Below are 15,900 nucleotides of genomic sequence, written 5' to 3' on the forward strand. Positions count from 1 at the left end.
TTTCAAATAGTGTTGCCATTAGATATCAAAAAGGAACAAATGCCTGTGGTGTGCAATATAAATATGCTCACTATTAACAGTGAAGCCATGAATAAGGTTATTATGAAGATCATACCATGAGAAGGCAATCACTCTGAAGGGCTGACAATTTTGAAAGGTTTAGGAACTGGTAATATTGAGAGGTTAGGCAATACAAGATGAAATTAAATGCCTAGGATCACACATTGGTGAAGGGGTGAAGCTGGGATTTGTGCCAACTCTGCAATTTCTGCATTTGAACTCTTTCGTTTCCAGTTCTTACCATGAACTAAAACAATCTCATTTTATTAAAAAAAACTGACTTGAAAATTGTGCTCTACGCAGATGACATGTTAACCAAACATTAAGGCTTCTATGAGTGCGGCCTTGACCGAAATCCACGGTTTCGGGAGTGTAGCAGGATTCGCCATTAACTTCCAAAAATCAATGGCTCTCGGAGTGGGTCTGGTTCCAGGCAAGAAGGAAGCCCTGGAGAAGCAAAGCTTGTTGCAATGAAGCACCCAATCTATCCCATATTTGGGGGTCCAGATCCTCACCCACCCCCGAAAGATTACCAGGCAAACTTTCCCCACCTCTTTGAGGAATTGGAAAAGTACCTTACCCGTTGGCAGTCGCAGGAAATCTCTCTGTTGGGCCGCATTACGACATGCAAAATGAACCTCCTCCCTCGGTTCCTTTACGCCTGCTCCCTCCTCCCAACCTTAATCCCACTCCCCCCCCCCTACAGCGGCTCCAAAGGAAAATGATTGGCTTTATCTGGAGGGGCAAGAAAGCGCGGATCCCCCTAAGGACCATGATGGCCAGCACGAAACAGGGAGGACTGGGGGTGCCAGACCTCCGCAAATATCACATAGCAGCGCAGCTGGGCCACTTCCAAGCATGGGTAATCGCCATAGGGCGCCCAAAGCGGGTGGAGATCGAACAATCTCACCTTCCTCTCCCCCTCCGCTTCCTTCCGTTTATTCCCACCGCACTATGCCGGGTTTGGCCAGGAGTGTTGTCTTCTACGAAACAATCGTTAAAGGCTTGGGAGTGGGCCCACTGACACAGAAGTATCCCAGGGGACCAGAGTACATTCTCCCCAATCTTCCTTAACCCAGCCTTTTCCCCGGGCGCCTACCCAACGAACTTCAGGAACTGTGTAGCAGGAGGCCTGGAATCGCTGGGGCAGCTCTTCAAGGGGAACACCCCTCTTACCTACAAACAATGCAAAGGGACTTTCCATCTGGCGTAAACAGACAGATTTACCTACGCCCAACTGAGGCACTGGTGCTCCCACCCCCAGACCAGAGTAGCAGCAACACAAGCCCCCGCCTCACTAGAGCTCCCAGTAACTGTCCTGCCAGCCCGTGGGAAGTTCTCAGCCCTCTATAAACTACTGCAGGAAGAACCCTTCCACACCAGGCCTTCCTATATGACTCAATGGGAGGCAGATCTAGGACATGCTATAGAGGACCACACATTGGTGGACATCTGGACAAGAACGCGCACAGCGTCACGCTGCATCACTAACAGGGAATGCACCCACAAATTGCTTTTGCGCTGGTACTACCCCCGCCCCTACACCTTCACCACTTTCAGCCGGCATTGGACCCTCACTGCTGGCATCTCTGCGGCCTCCCAGGATCCTACCTCCACATTTAGTGGACGTACCCAAGGTAAGAGCTCTGGACCCAATGCCTGGCCACGATAAAGGACATCACCCAAGTGGAAATACTGCTAGCCCCCAAGCAAGTCCTCCTGGGGATTCCGCTCCCAGACTCTTACCCGAGAACAGGTAGGAGGGCAGCGTTAGTATCTCAATTCTTGTTTGCAGCCAAAATTACAGTGGCCCGCACCTTGAAGTCCGTGGAAGGGCACCTGATGACCCTGTGGTGGGTTAAACTTCGAGACATTCTAATAGCCGAAAAGGTCACGGCAAAACATTACAAACATTTGGGCACCAATGCTAGACTATGACCAGAACTATCCAGCCCCGACCTATAAGCCACGCCTGATAGTGAGAGCCCTCCGTTCTACCAGCGAACACTCGCCACCCAGCCTAGCCGAATGAGGGCTGAGAACAAAACCCAACCCGGGATAAATCGGGCGTGGGATGAAGGGACATCTTGCCACATACTTTTAAAGAGGTTACAAGTAAATGTTAGTGTATATGTTCACCTGTACGCTGAGTTATAAATAAACATAAAACATTTTTTAAAAACTGACTTGGAAAATACACAACTAGCATTACCAACTAGCTTCATTCTCTCCATCAAGGGAGGTATATAAAAACCAGCATACCCATCTATGTGATTTAACACATTTAATCTGGGTTTGTCTTTTGTATTTTAAAGCTTTAAATACTTCCAAAACAATGGTTTATGGCATTTTCATTTATAAATGTGCATAAAAACCTTTGACGTTTACAAAAAGGCAAACCGTTTTTAGTGTCAAACAAGCAGACCTTAAAATATGCTTGCCAGAGGCCTGCAACATATGGTCTGCTCTCTTCAGTCTACCACCCCTTCCACCCAAATGGCCTACATAAGAAGAAAGATCAAGTAATGGGCTAAACGATAGCAGCAGCATGCAAGACGGCAAACCACACAGAAGACAGCACAGTGATGTAAGATATATTAGAAGATGATTGACCATGATCACTATCGTCTGCTGGCAAATCCGAGGTACATGCATGAACGCCTTTGTGCCATAGTCTTGAATTTGGATACTTATTCACCTCTTGGACTAACAGTTTATGCCATTGTTGGAAGTGATCGCCTAGGTTTTACAACACCCCATCTGAACAAATCAATTTCTAGACCTTCACCACATGGATGATATGTAAGTTTTTAAAGCAACCCCTATCTGGTGCAGGTACTTGCTGATAATAGCAAATGTTCTGCAAAACCAATTACATATGCAGGCAGGTTTATAAACTTCAGACATAGGAAAGGTTCAGCCAGCCTTGCTGGAATGTGATATTCTAAGTTTGCATATAAACACATTTCTGCAATGATTGCCTCACACACTGAGCTAACTTCTGAACCATTGTGGCACTCAATTCATCAATATGCATTTCACTGTTGCCTATTGCACATGATCAACATAATTTCCACAAGAAGGAAAGAATGCTACAGAGTTGTGCCGTAAGGAACACACAAACTATGTATACCACAGAAAGCAATACATGATGAATTGATCAGGGCAGAATGTACTTGTCAAAACAGAAAGGCAATGGATTTAGAGCCTCAGCAGCACCCCATAAAATATCCTAACGTGTGCTATTTAAGACTGGTGAACAATGGAATATTACTTCTTGAGATCAGGCAGCCTTGGGGGGGTTCCCCCCTCCAAGGAGGGGGCCCTGGCCAAGTGCCCCTTTTGGCCTCCCATAAAAACGTCTCTGCTCCTCCCTCCGCTCCTTTACTTGTTCCCCCCTCCAGCAGTATCTGAAATGTCATCAGGCCTAGTACCATAGTCCCTTGTTTTGTTCTTTCCCTCTTTTTTCCTCCCCTCTCCCTCACCTCTTGTTAATCTCTGGTTCTACCAGAAATGTCATCAGGCCTAGTACGGTAGTCGCCTGTTTCCCATATCCTTCCAATCTGTGTTTTACCTCTTGCACTAACTGAAATGTCATCAGGCCGAGAACGATAGTCAATTTCACATTCTTATTGTTCATGGCCTGTAAGAATGTCATTGTATTTTCCCTTGTTCCCTCCCTTGCTATGAAGTGCTTTGAAACACATTGTGTATAGGGGCTATAAATAATATAATATATCAAGTGTAGTAAGATCAAGTCTGGAAGCACTAGATTAGGAGGCATTTCTGGTAAAATCGTTGCAAGTGATATTTCCACTATTTGAAGGCTGCACATCGGGAAGCCGTTCCCCTGCCTGCCCCACCTTCTCCTGCGCCGGAAGGTTATCTTGGATATTGAGGGGGGTTTTAAACTCCAGAAGACCACCTTTCCTGCCCAACACCCCTTCCTATCCCTCCACCCCCGATAGACAGACACAATCACCCTCACAAAATACACGTGGGACGCCCGCATCTCCCCATTTATGGTCCATCCGCGGAAGTCTGCCATTGCGCACGCTCATGAGCGGCAGGGGTTTGACAATCAAATGTAAAGAAACTATACCAGGAGAGCACATTGAGTGATTAGTCTATCAGGCAAAAACTATGAAAACGAAAATGTAATTTGTGATGTTCTGGATTCCATGTCTCGGTAAATGTATAAACTAGAAGTATATATTTGTACAGGGGCTATATAAAAAGCCAAGAATTTAAACACAGCAAATTAGATAATTTTCCCCAGGGCTTGTTCATGAACGGGCTGGGCCTGGTGTGCGTTAGCCGTTGGCATAGATGTACCTACAATAACCATCTTTGATTCCCCCCGCACACCCACCAACAACTTCCTCTAAGGGACCATCACTTTCCTCAGGAGGCCCCCTGGGAACCGGTGCTTCAAAGACTGTTTTTTTCATGACAACAGCAATCTCACACCAAGGTGCTGATTGCTGGAGTCCTTTTGAAGCAGACAGAGGAATTGATGGTGGAGGTTGGGGTGAGGAGGTGGGTTGAGGGGATTCAAGTATCCCGGTTGTCCATAGAGGGCGTATTACCAGCTTCGATTTGATAGGGTTCCAAATGTTCCTGTTCCCACTTCCTGCAGATAAGGCGCTCAGTGTATGACCACAGCCTGGCCTGGACCCTTAACAGGCTTGCTCTGAACCAATTTGCTACATCATTTTACCTCTATAAAGGGCAAGGGGGCATGACCCTTCCCTTACTTTAGGAGACTGCAACTTTGGGCTATTCAGATGTTTTGGACTACAACTCCCATCAGACCTAGCCAGTAAAGCCAATACTGAAGGATCAAGGGCATTGCAATCCAAAATATTTGAAGGGCCAAGGGTTGCAGGCTTCTACATTAGTCGATTCGTCTTTGGAATGCTTTTGAAGAGGGATTTAGTGGAACCTGATTGGGAGTACAGGCTACTCCAAAGTCCTCTCCCAGAGAGGTTAAGAACAGGAGCTCCAAGGGAAAGTTTCACTCATTAGCCACCCTCAAGGGCCTATTCTGTGCCGGCTCACACCACAACTGTGTATAATAGCCTGCCCTCAGCCCACGTTACCAAAAGAGGTGAAGCAGGTATACCAGTCAGGCACTGCCAGTTTCAGCTTTAATATCAAGATCACTGCTGGTTTAGTACTGGTGTGGGGCTGAGTAACCTTTACCCACTACTCATCCCTGTACTCCTGCAGAGCAGCAGTCATTTTGTCACACAGAAGTATGTCCAGTATGCAGGAAGGGACAGAAGCAATGCAATATAGGTTTGTTCTGAAAAATGTATCCCATTGCAAACAGAACAAAGCGATTTAGCAAAGAAAGATTGTGTTTAAATGTTGTGAACATTTTCGCTTTTAAAAACATAGGAAGATTAAGTGCATTCATGTATTCAATGAAAAAGACAAGTGTGTCTCGACAAGGTGAAAAAGCTGATGTTAAAAAAGGTTTGTTAAGATTCAATACAAAAGAAAAAAATAGATTTCCATATACACAAGGTGTGATGATTTGTGACACATATCACATAAGTTGCATCTCAAGGTAACCCGTCCAAAAAGAAACCTGGATTCCGCTTATTTACTCAAAGAAATCAGCTGACCAGTGTGCAAGCCATTTACAGCTGCAGTGCAAAGAAATCAAAGTAATTCTACAAACTCAATTCAAAATATTGATAAACTTAGAACATGGTCGATGAAAAAGATTTACAAAGAGTGTTCTTGACATGTGAAATAATCCAGGAAGGCATGTGTTAAGCTTTGATAACCCATTCCATGAGAACGTGTCACTTATGTTAATGAGGAATGGCATTACACCGGCAATCCCCGACAGTTACTAATATATACTCTGATGCATGCCTTTATTTTAACAAAGAGTACAATTTCCCTTCGCCATACATCAGTTGACACTGCCACATTAAAGATTAGTGAATATTTCACTTACTGATATGGTCAATGGCTCCCGCACAAAACTTTCCATGAAACTTCTTGGCACCCAGGCCTCGCAAATCGCTTATTGTGAAGGGCCACAAGTGCAGCACATTGTTCCTGGAAAATGCATCTCTCTTTTCTATCACCACCACCTTTGCGCCAAGCAGGGAAAGATCAATGGCAGTGCGCAGACCACATGGTCCAGCACCGATGATAAGACACTGCAAAGCAAGTGTAGGTTGTTAAAAGCAAAATCAGACCCATTTAAAAAGGTGAGAAAAAGCTGTTTCACATCACAACTCTTAAATCAAAGAAAATTACATGACTGCTCACAACTGCAATAACGTATGCAATTTGAGCAGTGATGCCACAATGGCAGACAGAGCAAGCACAGTAAAATGTAGCACAGATCAAAAAAGAATGGAGAAATTACTATCGTTTCAGAGATTAATTCTTCACTAATTTTCGGACAATCTGTATTTTCCGACCATCTCCATTTTCTTGTTTCAAAAGGTAAATAAAGTAATATGCATATTTAGTGCACTGTTGGAGCTTAGTTCAAGGTAACAGGAACTATTATGGATGTAGATACCTATTTTTTTGTAGGCGTTTTATGAAAAGGCACTCTAAAAACTGTTTTAGCTTAAAACAATGTTTGCGCACATTGCAAACTGGATATTGGTCTGTGCGTTTCCCACCAGTACAAATTACACATGTATCATAAAGATTACATTTCCTATGCCAGTCACATGGTCGCTATACGCTAAAGGAATATTTAACATTTCATATCTGTTAACGTACTGTTAAGGAAATTCGATCACATATAAACTAGATCGAGTCTACATGCCCATTGAATTCATTCTTACATTTGTATGTATGTGCTGCCGCCTTTGTATCATTAGGTCAGGCACTACGAATGTATTTATCTAAAACTTTCTCTTGCACTTTGCATGTATTGTTTTACTTCTACATGATCTTTCATGTTATTACCATATGTGCTTCCCTTCTGTAACCACTTTCCTTAAGTAAAAGCGCCTAGATACCCTTGGGTTTTGTGCGCTATACAAATAAACAAACATGCTCAAAGGAGTGCTAGAAACCGTCAAGCCCTTCTATGCCTAGTGTCGGTAGGTGGGGTGTTTTTGGGGGGGGGGAGCCGGAGGCTTGGGGGATTCCATAGCCTAGAACATTTTATTCTTGTGACCAAAATAACCTGTCCACAAAAAAAAAAATAATATTAATAATAATAAGATAAAGAGCTACGCTGCCGCCATACAAAACAGATTTACATTTCTGGATGTACAGGACTACTATAAAAGCATTAATCGGGACACATTCCATATGTGGGGGGTAAGAAATTAGAGACGGACACAAAGTTGTAGTTTTCTCAAAGTTTGCCATATTTATTTTAAGTAGAGAGATGAGATAAACGCCCATCTGCCCCTATCCTGCCGAGAAAGTTCCTACCTAGCAAACTAAAACTAAAGAAAGATGACCTTCTGTCCAAATGTATCTGACCCTCACACTAATACATATAACCAAAGTGCATAAGGTAAATATATCTGGTTTCAGTTCAACATAACTGTGCAAGTGTTTAAACTTATAATTCTCACAAAGTACTCCTTGTGCCCAGGGTTAGATTTGCTTCCCCTGGATCAATTCAGTTCAATGAAAAATATGTCTTTCATCCAATACGTTCAACTTGGTAAAGAAAATATCTTTCACAAAACACTTGTTCGAAACCAAAGCAACCGTTTCTTCCACAACCAGAATTATTCTTCAGGTGAAATTCAGGACAGCACAACACATATCTTGTTATACACCAGTTTGTCAGGATGATAAAGTTAGTTTCTTTTCACCACAACCACCTTTCTTCAAAGCAACCGTCTTTCCTGGTCCACTCGCTTGGCAGGACTAATGACAACTTGTCCCTGTCCTAGATTATTCGCCTGCCGGGAAGAAAAACTTCAACTATCAATGGTCTTTTCTGTTAGTTGCATTCATGCCGGTCCGATAGCACAGCGAGTAGAGCGCTCGCTTTGACATCTGTGCAGAGACTGCTGACGCAGGTTTGAATCCCGGCAGGGCCAAACTCAGGCTTTCATCTTTCCGAGGTCGATAAATGAGCACCACACACTGTGGGTAATAAGCAGTGCTCAGATACCGGAGGGTTCGTAGCGCTATATAAATGCTAAATTATTATTAATAATAATAGTCAAAAGACCTTTTAAAATCCAGGATTTTTTTTTTTTTATAGATGTAGAGAAGTCTGCTCTGACTGCACAGAGCAGTCTTCCTAAATCCAACTGTAATTCCCCTGTCGCACACGCGCAGCGGCTGACCAGCTCTGTGAGCCCCAGTGGAGTCGTTGTGGAAGTAAAACGGCCAAAATAAATCTGTCTTTTTGGAGTTCAGGTTTTAAAAAGTGCAAATATGACAAAACCCTGTTAGTGGCAATATGTTTTCCAAGGTTGTCCACACGAATATCCCATGTGAGGAGGGTTGCACAATGTTTGCGTCTTTATAGTCTCTCGACTGTTGGCAATGTGGGTTACAGATTTCCCCAAACTGGTATCTCATGAAAGGAGAATTGTGTCTATGTTGCCCTTTTAACTACTTGTTCGGTATTCAAAATTGTCTTCGATTGTGAATTGTTCTGCTCAGAGCACCCTGCGGTTACCTCTAACTTTAGGCCAACTCACTGGCTTCCTTCGGCGTCTGTAACTCCTTGATGCTGCGTTACACACTCTGCAGTCCGGCAATATCGCCAACAGCCCCTCCTGTGACTGCTGCTGTCTGCCCGACCCTTCTCTGGAGCACCACAGGCTCCATTGGGTCTCTGCATGCTCCAGCACACACAAGAGTCATGTCAGATGGGAGCACATCTCCCAAATAGCTGGGCTTCTGTCCCCGCTGCCGTCAACGACTGCTGCACGTACTCTGGAAAACCACACACCTTCTCTCCCCATGCCGTCTTTAGCTGCAACAGATTCTGCCTCTCTCCTGACTGCTTCCGCTTATGCTACTCCCTCTCTCATCTGTGGAGGATTCCCACATTTAAATGTCCCGCTTAAGTGATTTGAAGTTAAACAACTAGACTGCACAGTCTTCTTAGCACCATTGATCATCATCAACTCTTTGTTCCTCTTGTTCATTCCCAGCAGCATAGGCATTATGGACCTTGAAGTCCATAGTGGTTTTAAAATCTCCATGTCTATTTAGTTCACATTAATTTGTGAACAGCGAATTAGCAGAGCTAGGTGTTATGTGAATGACATGTGCTTTGACTTTGGTGCCAAGACTTCTACCAAATACAGAATCATGATAATTAGAGGATGTCACATTTGATTCATGAATTCCCAAGGTACAACTATTATTCTGCTTAGGTGACTTTTCATAGAATGTTCTCTGAGTTTTCTCATGGGAGGGACTTGTACAGGGACAGCAGGCCATTAGATATTTGGGAATTATAGGATCTCATCAGAAGTGGAACACTGTCTCTCCCAAAGGAGAGACCATTTTACCCCGACAGCCATCTCCTACCATGTGATCCTCCCTCATGATGCCACCCCCAGGGTTAGCATCAGGTAGTGTGCCCTGGCCACATGGGAGGTTGGGGGTTCAGTGAGGACTCTGCAGGATTCATCACACATACTATATATGGAAGACACTGAATGGTAAACATAAGCATCTTCTCCCCTTAACTCTTGAATAGGAAGTCCATGATTGGGTAGAACAGACTACAGAGCTGAGAAGTCACAAGATCAAAGACTGACCCACTACCCAAAGTGCTTCAAAAGCACAGGTCTGTTTGGTTAGAATTCTTTATTTTTTACTGGGCTACCCAGTCAAAATACTCGGGGCATCTGTATTTGGCCCATAACAGTTAATCAGGGTAAATGAGTGCACAAAAATAACTGCTGCCACCACCTACGTTCTACTATCTGGATGCTTGACCAATTCAATGAACCAAAACCACAGGGATTGATTTATCAGGATACATACCCCCCCACCCCTAGAATGGGTAGTGTAAGAGGACAAAAAGCAGTGACAGACAGTGCTCAGCAAAATTAGCCTCCGTGAAAAATGCACGTGCGTCTCCTGCAGAACAGCAATATTAGCATGCCTTCCATCCTTATAGTAGCAGTTCACCCCTCGAACGTTCCAGGAGAGCAGCTGAATCTCACCCAGGGACAGAGACATGAGAAGAAAAGCCTTCAGGCATTGGACTATACAGGCCATGAAAGGGAGACCCCACCCCTCCACCCCCATAGTCACCCATCCCTCTTGCATTACCACACAAAGTGATGCTGTCGCAACTAAGTTACCAAAACAAACTCATAACCAAACATGTTCGCACCACTTATGTGAGAAACCAGAAGGTGTCTCACCCACTAGTCCCTGGGGATCTGTCATCCAGGTGGCCAGGACACGGCCATCGCTTTTGGATCCAGTTCCTGGGGGTGGACCAGTGCGGGAGGATCACCTGGGTGAGGGGTCTTCGGGGAGTGGGAGACTGGATGTGAGACACGGTATCCCTCTCCCTGTAACACTTTGTCCCCATCCGACTTGACATTTAGAAACTCAAACCCCCACCCTTTTCCTTCATCAACACTTTCACACGGACAGCCCGCTCTGGAGAAAACAGACTCACACTGAGCCGTGCACCTGCCATGTCCCAATACTGTGGTCAGGCAATTATAGACAATCACTCACACCTGACTTCCATTACACTTACCCACAGGGATTAAAAGGCAGAGCACGAGAACACACCCTGAGCAAGGCAAAGCACATGAAGGTACAGCAGTTTCAAATCAGCAGTCGAACGAGAGGAAAAAGACGGCAACGCACGAGAGGTTCGTGGGAGGGGCGACCCCCTTGAACTTTTCGGCAGGAAGCTGTTACCTTCAAGAAACCTTCAGCGGAGAAGGTGTAAAACCAGGAAACTAGGCTGAAGAATCCTGCATTGTGTGTCAGAGATAGAGGGCCCTCCAGCGTAACTGACCAAGGCGGGGAGGAGCTGCAGACGCCTTGGTATCGTCCTTGGCCCGAAGAAACGACAGAACACAGTCGGGGAGACCAGTCTGTGTTCAAGTCAAGGCTACAAGCAGCAACATTGTAAAACGAACGAACATTGTTAAACGTGTGTGACGAGACAAGTAAAGCTAATATGCTGGTCAATGTTTGAACTTAAGAAGGAAGGATACAATACCGTTGGGAGTGGTCCGGCACTGTGAATGTGGTCAAAGGGTTCTGAATGGTATCCTGACAAGAGAAACAAAAGTTGAAGACTCATCTGAAGTATAATTGTGTTAAGCGAATTGAAGTGGTCCTGCGACGTTTTAAGCAAAACCCATCACACATTCAGAAATCTTCGATTCGGATATAGAGAGGATCTGAGCCCAGACGAGGAGGATCCATGGTCCGAGCCCAGATGAGGGAGACCAATCAAACTTCTGAATGCAAGGACCCTGACAAATGAAAGGCACTTTGTGTTTTGTTTGTTACAACAGGCCCTCTGCAATAAGAGACTATAGAGACACTTTGGTGGAAGGGCCTGATGCATATGTGTTGAACTGTTACCTCGTGGGGAGGGAGAGAGGGAGAGAGGGAGAGAGGGAGAGAGGGAGAGAGGGTCACATGCTGCCTTGCCATGTGCTGAAAACGTGGGGAAGGGAAGCCAACTGCACAAATATCCTGACATTTTTTGAACACTTATTTTGCATACATTGTTATCCCACACCATTCTGTATTAAGAAGGATTGGCAATAGGTTTATTAGTATAGGCCCTTTTATTTTGACAGACTCCACTACGACTGCGCTATTTGATGGTCGTACCTTGCTCCCATCCGTACATTTAGGTTTAGCTAGGCTTTCAACCAACCCACTTAAAGTTCAATAAACACCCTTGAACTGTGATCACTTGTGTCTGTCTTGACGGTTCGATACCATGTCTTCCTTACACTTCCCACTCACACCCACGCCCCTATCCCTACTGGCAACCCACACATGCCGGTAAATTGAACCCACCCTTCATAACCACCCCGTTGCATGTGTAATTCACTAGAGAGGGCACACTGGCCACTAAGAGCACCCACAATTCCGAAGGAGCTGGTCAGCAACGTATTAGCAAAAGCCACACCCCTGCCTGACGGAATCAGAGCACATTTCTGACCCCGAACGGAGTCAAAACAGCCCCACTCGTAGGGGTCCGGGGAGCTTAGCCGGATGATCAGGCAGACCCCGTTGGAAGGGACTCAACAAATGATTTGGCCTAATCTGGAGAAGTGAATAAGGTAGTCTTCCCTTTTTGTTCAATTCGAAGCTGGGCTTGAAAGAGCATAGAATATTTGACAGCCTTTGACCTCAGCACTTTCTTCATCTTGCTAAAGGACCTCCCGGACGCGGCATCCGAGGAGAGAAGTCCAAAAAGATACGAACCATATGCCCTCCATGACGTAGCTGCCCCTTCCCTCATGCCAACTTCAATATGACACCTCTGTCCCAGTAGTTCAGAAGGCGCGCTATAATCAGTCAATGGGGGCCCCAGGGACAGGCCTACCTGAATTGTGTGCCCTCTCTTCCAAGAAGGATGAGAATTGCGATGGGTCCAACACATCTTTCAAGAGCTGTTCGACAAAAAGAAGTTCCATGGGGCTTTGACGGTCAGATTCCACAACCCTGGTAATTTGCATGTTATTCCTGAAGGACCAGTTTGAGATCTTCCTTTGTCTACCAGGGCCTACAAGATCTTTTTAATGGAGCCGACCTCTGGGAACAAAGCAGCTTTCCCCATCTTCCATTGCGGACACACTCCTCTGTGGCATCCAGTCTCTCTGCATACTTACCTAAGCGCACCTGCATATATTACAGCGTACATGCAAGTCCAGTTTAGTGTCAATTGTATAGATGCATTTCTGCAGCTGTGTAAGAAGGTCCTTGATATCCCCCCCCCAGCTCCCCATTGGCCGTCCCTGGTGCCTTTCCCCGGTATTTGGACCCCCCCCCTCCAGCTGCGGCTTCCGACAGGCTGGACTTCCCATTTGTTGCACCGCTGGAAAAGGATAGCTTAGAACAGCCTCAAACGTGCTTCCCCATCTATGCGTTCCCCCTGAGCCAAACCCCATGTTTGGGCCTCTCCTTTTTTGTCTAGCTCTTGAGCCCGAGAAACTCTAACCTAGCTGCCCAGGCCAGACCCTCAGGTGGGAGGCCACCGGCTGCCTGACCACGTCACCAACCCGTCCAGGCAGGTCCCCAACGTGGCCAAGCTACATAAGCAAGATCCAGGCTCCCAGCTCCTACAAGGAGCCACCACTACTATCTGTTGCAGTAAGGGGCCAAACCCCCACGCCCCAACCCCCACCCCACTCAGGGCCTCCCAGATCTCCTCTGCCACAGACTCAAGGTTCTCCACTCCATGTTCTCTGCCAGAGCCAGACCACTTCACTGCCTTTCCACCACCAGCCCCCCCAACTTTGGCCCTGCTAGGCCTCTGGACCGCCACCCGAAGTGCCTCAACTCCTTCGCCACTCACAGGGCTCATCCGATGTTGCTCCGCGAGGAGACCACATATGCAGAGCAGCACATTTCACCAGGGCCAAAACTACTACTCCTAGCTATCACTCCACCTGTCATCCACAACAGAGGCTGCTGCCTCCCCGATGCAGGCGGCCTTGTTTCAGTCTCCTCAGTCAGCCGAGCACATCCCTATAGAGAAGCAGCAGCCTCGGTCAATCCAATCTTTAAAATTCATAACAAAACCAAAGTAATACAGTACACTGTTAACAGTCTAAAATGAATAAATATCAATATTCTAAATATACGACATGCATTACTAACCGTAATAGCATTTCTGATTGAATTTGCTTAGATTCACATGCTCTGCATATAGTCCGACATCTAGTGGAAATCGCAGAGTATTGCATCTTTCTTTGGAAGATCGAAAGGGGACATGGGCGTGACTAATACTATCCCCAACCTGACATGTAGTGTACCCAAAACACCCCACGCTTCGAGGTCCCTCTGGTTGTGTTTTTTCTGCCCGAGGGAGCCTTATAGTCAGCGTGAATGAATACAGAAGAGGGAAGGTGTAAAAGGTCTATGTTCCTTCTACTCTACCAGGGGACGAAGGGTGGGCGCATGTGAATCTAAGCAGATACAATCTGCAGAAATGCTATTACGATGAGTAATGCATCTCTCCTGATGCTTGTGAATCTGCTTAGAATCACATGCTGTGCATAGACTAGCAAGCAGTACCCAGAGATGGTTGTGGGATGTGTGAAGGAACAGTAGCAAAGAGATGTCTTGGCACTGCTTGTCCCACCTGAGAATCAGACCTAGAGTGTGCATCTAGGCAGCAGTGTTGTATAAAGGTGTGTAATGAACGCCAGGTTGTCCCTTTGCAAATTGAATCAAGAGGAACATTTGCAATTAATGCTATGGTAGGCCCTGTGCTCCGAATAGAGTGCTTTAGGCGTGAAGGGTAAATCTCTCTTGAGAGAAGCACAGTGATGCAGTTTACGATCCACTTGGAGATAGTTGATTTTGAGACAGGGTCCCCTTCTCTACCAGCTGCCACTGAATTGAAGAACTGGTTTGTTTTCCTCAGTGGCTTTGTCTTTTCCATATAGGAGCCTTCCTGGTTGCTGCTCTTTTCCCTACATAAGGAGCCCTTCAGCCTCTTGCTTTGCATATGGGAGCAGGTGCAAGTGGATCTAGGTCGCCTGGCCTAAGCACCACTTACCTTCTAGGGCGTCTCTCACCCAGAGCCCCGTAGTAAAAGGCAGACAAAGAAAAGGGCAATTCATGTTCGGACCAGGTGGATCCCGGGCCCGTAACCCTGCTCAGATAGCAGAAAAGCATGCACCAACATGCGTTTACTCCCTCTGTCCCCACAGGACATACACACCCCTCTGATTCTCTCCCCCCCCCCGTGATGTTCCCTTGTGCCCGCCCCCCTTCTCGCACACAGGCGTTGCCTGTTTTGCTCGATTCTTATACCCTGCTCCCTCTCCCCCCTCCAGCCTACTCCTGCAGGAGTCTGTCCTGATATATTCTGGTTTCACCATCACCGTCACGTGGCCAATGCTGGATGCGACTTATGGACTTCATTGATTCACGGTGCATCACCCTTTCTCATTGTGGCCCAAATCATGCTGTTGCCTTCTTCACCTTGTATCCAGGCTTGCAAGATTATGTGTTACTACTGACTTCTGCAATTGTATTTGCTCTCCCCACTTGCTTCTCCAGTCTTTTTGACTGCTTATTCTCCATTCTCTCCTCCTCTCCCTTTCTCCCTTTTCCTATCTCCTCCCCTTACTTTTATCCATGCACTTACGCTATCACAATTGTCCCTGGACCTAGTATCATAGCAACCTCGTCTGTCTCCTCCCCCTCCCCTTACTTGTTTCCCACCCCGGTATGACGTCCTTTTATCGCCTGCATTTACATCGCCAGGCTTTTAAACGTGCAGATTCCATCGAATGTGCTCATCTTTTTTTTTAGGGGGGTGGGAAAGGGCAAAAAAGGGTTTGGGCGGGTGGGCAATAGTAAAAAATAAGTGGGTGGAGGGTTTGTGGGGGGACGCTCCCCCTCCCCCGCCAAAAAAAACAAAAAACGAGCACATTCGATGGAATGTGAACGTTTAAAAGCCTGGCGATGTAAAAGCACGCAATGAAATGACATGGAACCCCCCAACGCCCTCCAGCACTATCTGAAATGTCAAGCCTAGTACGATAGTCGCTTGTTTTGTCCCACCCCTCCCTTTTTGCACCCCTCTCCCTCACATTTCATTTTCTCCAGCTCTACCAGAAATGTCATCAGGCCTAGTATGGTAGTCGCCTGTCTATTTCCGTATCCTTCCCATTCTCCCCCTCCCTT

At 46.1% G+C, this 15,900-nt stretch overlaps 1 protein-coding gene across 19 annotated transcripts in view; it reads right to left on the reverse strand.

The window, feature by feature from the left end:
• Positions 1–15,900, reverse strand: part of MICAL3 (microtubule associated monooxygenase, calponin and LIM domain containing 3) — a 2,299,897-nt gene that overhangs the window by 1,728,472 nt on the left and 555,525 nt on the right. For all 19 annotated transcript variants that reach the window (XM_069628665.1, XM_069628668.1, XM_069628663.1 and 16 more), the window contains one exon: positions 6,035–6,242. In XM_069628665.1, the coding sequence (XP_069484766.1) occupies positions 6,035–6,242 (208 nt within the window). The remainder of the gene's footprint in view (positions 1–6,034; positions 6,243–15,900) is intronic.

Source organism: Ambystoma mexicanum, chromosome 12, assembly GCF_040938575.1.
Source record: "Ambystoma mexicanum isolate Mex_15411 chromosome 12, UKY_AmexF1_1, whole genome shotgun sequence".
Classification (NCBI taxonomy): domain Eukaryota; kingdom Metazoa; phylum Chordata; class Amphibia; order Caudata; family Ambystomatidae; genus Ambystoma; species Ambystoma mexicanum.